Below are 9,095 nucleotides of genomic sequence, written 5' to 3' on the forward strand. Positions count from 1 at the left end.
TCCCAGCTTTGTATCCTCAGGCAATTTAGTCTTCCTGGATATCTGTTTCTTCATCTGTGAAAGGAAAGCCATGGATTAGGAAGGTGATTCCAAAGGTTCCTTTCTTTGAAGAGCTTTATTTCTATGCTCTTTAAAGGAAGAACTATTATTTCTATAGTTCTGTCCCTATGGTAACACTTTGGCAAAAAGAGATATGGTTGCCTTCTGAGTCACTATCCTCAGATGTTAGTGATGACTCCAGACCCTCCTGGCCACTGTTTAACCACCTGATTCATCTTATTTGAATACATCAAATACTTTCTGTTTCCATTTTTCCTCTTTCTTTTCAGCTTAGTAACCTTCATTCTTTTGGCACATTCTATTTGCTAGATCCTATGATTTATATTTTTATATTTATTTTATATATTACTTATGATATTCATAATATAATAAAATATGATGATGACTATTTTACAGATAGAGAAAGTATAGCTCAGACAGGTCAAGGTCATATAACTAGTATATGATGGTGCCATGATTTGAACCAAGGTTTCTCTAATTCCATATTCTCGTTCCATCATGTCCCACTGCGATCTTGATAGATTCCATGTTTCCTATTTTTAGGAAGTCTCAGTAAGTTTCTCTGTTGCTCTCTTGTGGTTTCATGCTCATCTGGCAGCCTGACCTCTAAGGAAACCCATTACATGTTGCCCTTGTTAGGAGTGAGCTGGTGGCAGCCTTACATACTCTCCCCAAACAGGTTATACTGTAAACATCGGTTCACATTGAGAAGAAGGTAATGAACACAAGCTTGCTGTCAGGTCATCTTTTATTACTTAGTTGTCCCCTAATTCTCATTCTTCTGGGAATTCAGTCCAACAGAGATTTGTGACTAAGCAATTTTTTAGGCACAGGGCAAAGCCCTCTGGCATCAAGATTGGATAGCTGTTGCAGGAACTTTTCCAGGTTGGTGATTCTCCTTTGCTGCTATCTTTAGGCTAGAAGTTATTTCCCATTTGAAAGGTTCTGCTAAAATAAAATGGAGCGCAGACTACTGGATAGTCTTTGGGGAATGCCTGTCGTGGGTACTAGGGAAAGGGAGTGTGTGTGTATATCTGAAACCTCATCAGCAATTTTGAACTAACTTTGTGCACAGGGATCTCTCATGTTCCTGATCCTGATGTGGCCAAAAGCCTCACAACCTGTATCATGCAAGGCCAGCCTCTGTGGGCATCTCTGCTCAGTTTTTCTTTAGTATAACCTGTATTCCTGGGGCCATCCCTGTGGTGTGGTGGTTAAGTTTGGTGCGTTCCATTTTGTTGGCCTGGGTTTGCGGGTTCAGATCCCAGCTGTGGAGCCACACCACTCATCAGCCATTCTGTGGCAGCAACCCACATATAATGTGGAGGAAGATCGGCACAGATGTGAGCTCAGGGCTAATCTTCCTCAGCAGAAAAAAAAACCCCACCCAAAACCTGTATTCCCTTGCACTACCAAGATTGTTAAGGTTGGCAGTAGGTACTGGGCATTCTTTGACTTCTGGCTGATGCATTGCAGTTACACTCAGGACAGTGGGGTCATTTTGGGAAGCTGGCTTTCATACGAATCGAGAAATTAGGTTTCCTGTTCACCAGAATCTGCCATAGGCTCAATAAAGATGTAAAAGGCCCTAACTCCTGGCTCATGGTTAGAACTATCTGGGGACAAGCAGAACTACCAGATGCCTTTTGTCACTAGAAGGAAGCTTTTATGATAAAATTAGTAACCATTTATTGACTGTTCGTTATGTGCCAGACAGTGGACAGTCATCTCATTTCATCCTCACATCAACCTAATGAAGTGTTATCCCCATTTTACAGATAAGGAAACTGAGGCTCAAAGAGATTAAGTAATGTGTATAAGTTTACATAGCTAATTAGTGGTCTATCTGGGACTGAAATTCGGTTCTCTCTGACCTAAAAGCCGATGTTAGGCCCTCCTTCTCTAGAGACCTCAGAGGAGGGGTTTAGGTCCTCCTCCCACCCCAATAGTTTTTTCTTCCCTCACCTGAGGCAACGTATTTATTAGGGCAACGAAGAGGGCATAGGATCTCTGAAGCTGAGACTATTTGTGTCTTCCACTAAAATCCAGAAGATGTTCCTTTGTAGTGAAGAATCATTTACGTACATAGAATATTTGGGATAGTTTGAAATAGATGGTACTTCCTGGGCTGTGAAGACCGTTACTCTTGAGTCCAAGGAGCTGTCTAGGTAGCTGTGTAGCCATTGAGATGATAATATTTTCATCAATTGTATGTTACTTTCAGCAACTCAAAACTTTTATTGCCTTATCATTTTAGGGAGGTGAGTTCAAGTTCCGTTTTATAGAGAGAAAGGCTGAGGCTCAAAGAGGTTGGGTTAGTAGGAGTGGGACTCCCAGTTTAGTTCTCTTTCTATCAGGCCCCTTGCCAAGAGCCAGGTTCCTGTCTACTGAGGGTCACAGGTGGGAGTGTAAGGATTCCTTAGAGCACATGTGGCTTGTAGGTGATTTACTGACTTCGGAGCTACCTTGGGCTGAGGTGGTGGGCATGGTTCTAGGAAACCCTCAAGCCCAACAGCTGATGAAAGAAGGTGGGCTTGTGCTTGGGAGATAGACTGCTACCTGATGTATTAGGGAGGGATCTCAGCCTAGGACGTGCCTTTGGACTTGCTAGGAATCCAGAGACTGAGGCTGCAAACTATGGTGAAACCTAAGGCCTTTAGGCACAAGGGCTCTGGGAGATTGCCCTCTGCCTACGTGCTGTCCTTGCCACCTCCCAGGCCAGTGATGAGTGTGAGGCCCAAATGGGACATGTTCCTAAAGTCTGAAGCTTCCGAAAGCAGCTTTTCCAGACTAGGAAAGTAGCCTCAGTGCTCTGAAATCTCAAAAGTGCTAGGACCCAGACCTGGGCTTAGAATGTTTTCTTCTTTTGGGATTTAAGAGAAATGATGAGGGCAGGAGATGGCAGAGGCTGGATGAACTGAAGGGCAACTTTCTACTGGGTAAAAGAGGAAGAAAGGTCCGGGGTGAGGAGAGCCTAGGTCATGCACTAAGTCCAGCCAGGCCTCTGGTTTCCTTCCAAGGAGCTCAGAGGCCTTCTCTGCTTTCACCTTCCTGCAAGAAACTGAACTAAGCTGTTCTGGCAGAAGCCAACTTTACTGGGAGAGGAGAAATCCCTGCTCTGAGTGAGATCCTAAACCTTCTACTCTGCTCTGGCAGGAGGAGAAAGCCCAGGTAGGTGATCAAGGCAGCTTGACCTAAGGCCTGAGACTCTCAGGATGTAGTCACTCTTGACATGCTGCACTTTTTTCTCAGAAATTGGCTTTAGCATGGTATTTGTCTTTTGGCACCTGACATCCTTCAGGGAAAGCTGAGGCCAGGTTGCCGAGTCATAGGCATTGGTGAGGCTGTCCAGTGTTCAGGGTTTGAGAAAGCATGTATTCTATTCTGCCTGGTTCCTGGGGGCTGGTTCCGTCTTGGAGGAATTTTGCCTTTTCCTGGGCTTGAGCCATTCACTTCTGAGCCAGGACCTTGGCTGTAGATATTCTAGCCAGGAGCACAGCCCATGTGCATGAGAGGGCCAGATTACTTTGTGTGTGACTGCCGTTGCTGAGTACCAGTCCTCCTGCCAACAAATGGAATTAGAAGCCAAGGAGCCAGCCCATAACAGGGTCTGTAGGACATAGCCAGGCAAAGTGACCTTGAGGATGTCTGGAGGGAAGGAGTCTGAGCCTGGAGCTCGAGCTAGACCTTTGCGTTAGCTGTCCCTTCCCCCCACACTCAGAGACATGAGCCTTCCCTGTATTCTCCATCCATACTCTCTCCTCAGGAATTTTTAGTAGGCAGAAGTGTTTTTACCAAAAGACGTCGTCTTCCCTGGCACAAGACTGGATTGGTGAGAACAGCCCAGAGGCACCTTTGCACCCCTCAGGAGTCCGTTCTCAATCCCTCTGACCAGTCCTAACTGTAGTTTATTCCTTTCACCCATACCTTCTGTTAGAGCTAAGCTTCCCTCATCACTCACTCATTCAAGCTTCCTACTGAATTGGCAGCTCTCCATGACATCATAGACTTCCCTCCCAGACCAGATCAAGTTGTAGAACAGCTGTTATCCAGATTATCAGAGTGAACAGCCATTCCCTCTCCTAATCTCTCCTTTTTGCCCAACTCACTTCCTCTAACTTGATGTAGTGCCTCTTCCCCTAATTATCCTTGCCTTTGGTTCATGGTCTTATCCTGAAGTCACATCAGGGCTGGCTATGGTAGTCCCTTCTTTTTGGAACCACAGAGATCCAAGGTTCCTAGAGTCAGTGGAAGTATGAATCCCCCCTCCCCCACCACAGAAAGTCAGAGGGAGGCATGGTTGGGGAGAGACCGGTCATCAGAACAAAAGATGAGGTTAGTTCTAGCCTAGTTTAGAAAGTGTCCCTTACACCCTAAGGCTGGGATGCCCAAAAGTTCGATCCAGGCAATGGATAGGAAGACTGAGTTGGCATTGAGAGATGAAAACAAGTGGCAGATGGTGCTGAGGAACATCCTGGGACTTAAAGAAATGTGGTTCCAAGAAAGGGAAAAGGAAGGAGACATTGGCAAAGTCTTACTCAGCAACTGTGACAACCTGGCCAGAGAAAGCTGCGGGATATGGCTGAGAACACATTTATGGTATCAGGATACTGGTGAGCTCTTATACTCACTGTTATGTCACCTCTTATGTTCTTTTACCATACCCAGAGTAAACAGCCTTGGTGGCCAGGCTGGACTGGTCAGGAAAAGTGGGGAATGGAAGAGATTAGAAAGTGGTCCCAGAAACCTAAGGAATTGCTCCCTGTGGCTAGGCTTTTTTATGGGTGATAAGTAGTGAGCAAAGTCTCTTGGGGAGTGTTTCCCTGGACTGAATCCAATTCAGTAGGGCAGCAGGAGGGATGTGGGGGCCAAGTGACCTAAGGTTTGCATGGCCTAAGCCCTGCCTGGCCCTTGACCTCCCCCAGGTGCTGGAGGTAGTGCGAGCCAACTATGATACCCTCACACTGAAGCTGCAGGATGGCCTGGACCAGTATGAGCGCTATTCGGAGCAGCACAAGGAAGCTGCCTTCTTCAAAGAGCTGGTGAGTCTGCCCCATCTCCATCTCTGCCTGTGTTTCCTAGGGGCCTTCTCTAGCCTCTGGGTTCTGCTGTGCAGGTGGGCATCTAGGGAACTACTGCAGTTTGCCGAAGGCTGATGAAATGAGACTTGAGGAGTCTGCTGGGATTGGCTGTGCAACTTCTCTCCCAAAGCAGTGCAGGAGCAGCCAGTGAGAGAAGAAGATATTCCCCAGGGTACTGGTGCCAGGCTGGGAAGTGTGAGAAGCCTGAGGCAGCATTGCCCACCTCTTTTCTGCAGCCATGGAGACAGCCCTTTCACAGCTCCAGCTGGGCCTGGGGTTTGACGTGTGTTCCCAAGGGCAGCTCTGGCTCATTACTCCTTATCCTGTCCTCGGAGCAACTAATGAGAGTACAGTCATGCGTCGCTTAACAACAGGAATACATTCTGAGAAATGTGTCGTTCGGCGATTTCATCATTGTACAAACATAGAGTGTACTTATACAAACCTACATGGTACAGCCTACTACACACCTAGGCTATTTGGTACTCACCATATGGGACCGTTGTTGTATATGCAGTCCATCATTGACCGAAACGTTGTTATTTGGTGCATGACTGTAATTGATTCTCCTCCTTGTGTAGTCACTTCTTCCTAAATTCCTAACTGGCTCCTGGTCTGAATGCCCTCCCAGTCTAGTTCTCCAGTCTTCACTTCCTATCCCTGCTCTCACTTTTCAATCACTCAGCTTTCTACAGCCCCCACCCTTGGCCGCCTGCAGCCAGTGAGCATTTGCTCTGCCCCCTACTCCACCTCCAGGCCACATCTCCACAGAACTGGACTCTCCCTGTTGATGGTTCCCATCCTGCCCTGTGCTCAGAGCTGCTCAGGAAAAGCTCAGCCTCCTGGTAGTCCTGCCACTCTCCTTGCCTGGTTGTATGCCACCATCCTGGCTTCAGGCTGAGATCAGGACACACAGGCCTCTGTACCTACTGCCCACGTCCTCAGACCTCTCACTGCTGGGGCAGAACTTACATTAGCCCAGCTTCTACTTCCCCATGTGGAGTCGTAATGAAGGTGTTGGATTTAAATCATCTGTCTTTCGCTAAATACAGCCCAACTCTGACCCTGACATGAAATTCCCGGGATTTTGGACTTCCCCAGGGTGAGGAAGATGCTCTAGGGTGAGTTAGTTGGGAACAGGGAAGCCATTAGTGTAAGGAGACAGCAGAGTAGAGTATTTTTATCTGGTGGTCGGCAAGTCTTTTAAGTAGATGTGGGGCAATTACTGGGGGCCAAGACTTAATAAAGAGAGTAAGTTAGTGGAAGATGAAGAGGGTTGTGGAGGAGAGAATTAGAGGACGTCTGTCTCGAGGCTCTCTGGCACTAGCCTCTGCCTTGCTCAGTTCTCCTTATATCTGTACCTCTGAAACAGGGGAGCAAAGAGGATCTGGTCAGGTTTGGAGCTAATGAGCTTGAGTTGCCTGCTGTTTGCCATACTGCCCTTTTTTGCCTAGCGACTTCATTAAGTTTCCCATAGCAAAGCAGAAATTGAAGGAAAGCTCCCTGGACTGTGGGACCCAGGATAGATACACGTTATTTTTCTCATCCCTCCTCTTCTTTGTCTCTCTTACAACATTTACATCTATTTCTCATGAATGAATCTCCTTCTAGAATCTACTGGATTCCTCTTAGAACCCATTCAGAGTAGAGAGCTTGGCCCTCTGACCCCTTCTCCATAAGTGTTTTTCCCTGCTGACACAGGCAAGACTTCCTGCAAGGTTCTCTGTCTGTGGGTAGAAAGCATGTGAGGTGAGCAGTGGGGACACAAAAGAATATACCTGAGACTTTCCTCTAAATTGCGGAGGCATCTTTGTCGTATGGAAACAGTACTGGACTAGGAGTTACTAAACTTAGGTTTTGCCTGGGACTCACTAGCTGTGTGACCTGACCCTGGTCATTAGCCTCCTGGGACCATATTCCTGCCATGTACGCCAGACAAGGGCTACATCTCTAAACGTTCTTTCCAACCCAAAAAAGTAGATAAATACAAAGGGAAAGTGAGGAGACTAGAAACACATCTAAAGAGAGGTAGCTCCAGAGCATGAGTCCTCTGGCTTCAGCTTCTCCTCCTCCACCAGACCACTGACCAGACCAGTCCCCTTTCTGCATGGCCGAGGCAAGGACAAAGACCTTACCTCAGCCCGCTTTCCCTGTCTGTGTTTACTTCTGCCTCTTCAGGTGCTCAGATGCAGATTCTTCAGAAATCAGGGGCTAAGTTATCTCTGATCACTTGATGGATAGCTCTTCTCACATCCACTTTCTATCTCAGCCCCTCTTCTCTTTTTCCCACTATTTCAGAACTGTTTGCTTATTTGCCTACAGGGATGATAGCTGTTAAGGGTTCATTTTCTAAGAGAGAAACTTCTAGCACTGCATCTTGGCCTTATGCCTCAGGCACTGCCCTCTACTGTTTGTAACCAACTCTCTCTTGTTTTCTCTCTGCCTGTGCCCTCCCTCCTTCCTCCACCCTTTCCCAGGTTCGATCCATTAGCACCAATGTCCGGAGAAACCTGGCCTTCCACACACTCAGCCAGGAAGTCCTGCTCAAGGAGTTCTCCACTATCTCCTGAGGCCACACGTACCTGACCAGCCACTGACTGCCCTTACTCATGAGGCTCCTGGGCTGGAGGGACAGGGAGGGGAGAGGGGCCTGTCCCCCAGGTTGGAGAAAAACAGATACCAAGTTCTCTCGGTGATGGCTGCACTTCAGTGGAACTTGGACAGCAGGGGCCAGGAAGGGCAAGCCAGGGCTAATCTTATTTGGGGGGATGGGGATGGGTGGGCACAGGGAGAAGCCTTCAAGAAGGGGACTTCCAGGGTGGGCTCCCTGGACACCTCCTCACATTTCCAATTGAGGTTATAAGTTGTGGCTGCTGACTAATTTTCAGGAACTGTTGGGGCAAGCCTTAGGGTGATGCCAACACCCTGAGGGTCAATGGCTCTCCTAGGCTTCTGAAAACAGACTCGGATGTAGCTGGAGCCAATTCTGCTTCCTTTGGGCCTGGGACTGAGCTGGGCTTGAAGTGTCCCCTTGTCGTTAGGACCCTTATCTCAGGCTTAGGGTAGGGTAGGAATGGGATACCTTTTTTCTATTTTCTAAATCCAGAGGTGACTTCTCTAGGAGACTGAAGATTAGAATCCACCCAATGCTCTGCTGTGCAGCCACCACTTTCTGGATTTGCTTCTTGGCACCAGGAGTACCTGTTAGCTTTCTCCTGCCTTCCAACCCATTGACTCGTCAGTACTTATAGAGTCACAACCTTAGCTTTTCATTTTCAATTTGGTTTAAATGGCTTTTGAGAGAGAGAGAGAGAGAGTGTGTGTGTGTGTGTGTGTGTGTGTGTGTGTGAAATAAACATTGACAGGTTTTCTGGAGCCCTCAGGTGCCTATTTTGCTGGTTCCCTTTCCAGCAGCTTCCCCACCTCCCCAGCCACCACCTCCTCTGGGAGCCTCTCCTGCCTGTGCTGAGCTCCCCTCCACGTGTTCCACCCCCTCACCCCGGCTGTTGTTTACATCCAGCCTGCCTGAGAATTTCCTCTGGGGTGGAATCTGTTCCTGCTGTGGTCTGGTGCCTGGGAGGGAGAGAACCTGCTGGAGGCAGGGTGCCCTCCATCTGAAAGAGGCCAGGTGAGTGTCATGGAGAGGCCGTTCTGTCTACCTATATTCTGGACGGAGACACAGGCAAGTCTCCTGACCTTTGGGAAGCTGGCCTGTGGTTCCTCCTCTGGACAGCCTCCATGGGACTACTGTAGGCTTTCCCAACCCCACAGCTGCCTCCTAAGTAGCTGCTGCTCTGAGATCCTCCCTTTCTAAAGCACTTTCTAAAGCCCTCAGGATGGCAGGGAGCAAGCAGCACAGGAAGAATCTGGGAGTAAGTGCAGGAATCCAGCAGTGAGAGCAGATCTGGAACCTCCCTGGCTGCTATCCACTTAGCTTCAAATCTCTTTGGGATA

General features: G+C 48.0%; 1 protein-coding gene across 10 annotated transcripts in view; it reads left to right on the forward strand.

Annotated features, from left to right (window-relative positions):
* The window catches only part of ARMH3 (armadillo like helical domain containing 3), a 169,481-nt gene extending 160,995 nt beyond the window's left edge, over positions 1–8,486 (forward strand). For 7 of the 10 annotated variants that reach the window (XR_011494220.1, XR_011494230.1, XR_011494221.1 and 4 more), the window contains 2 exons: positions 4,986–5,102; positions 7,619–8,486. Coding sequence is in view for 4 of the 10 variants with exons in the window: in XM_014837663.3 (XP_014693149.1) it covers positions 4,986–5,102; positions 7,619–7,711 (210 nt within the window). In the remaining 6 variants the exon portion in view is untranslated. Of the gene's footprint in view, positions 1–3,118; positions 3,232–4,985; positions 5,103–7,618 lie in introns of those variants that run through there. The other 3 variants (XR_011494234.1, XR_011494231.1, XM_070484692.1) reach the window with 2 other exon arrangements.
* The last annotated feature ends 609 nt before the right edge of the window (positions 8,487–9,095 follow it).

This window comes from Equus asinus, chromosome 2 (assembly GCF_041296235.1).
Source record: "Equus asinus isolate D_3611 breed Donkey chromosome 2, EquAss-T2T_v2, whole genome shotgun sequence".
In the NCBI taxonomy this organism is placed as follows: domain Eukaryota; kingdom Metazoa; phylum Chordata; class Mammalia; order Perissodactyla; family Equidae; genus Equus; species Equus asinus.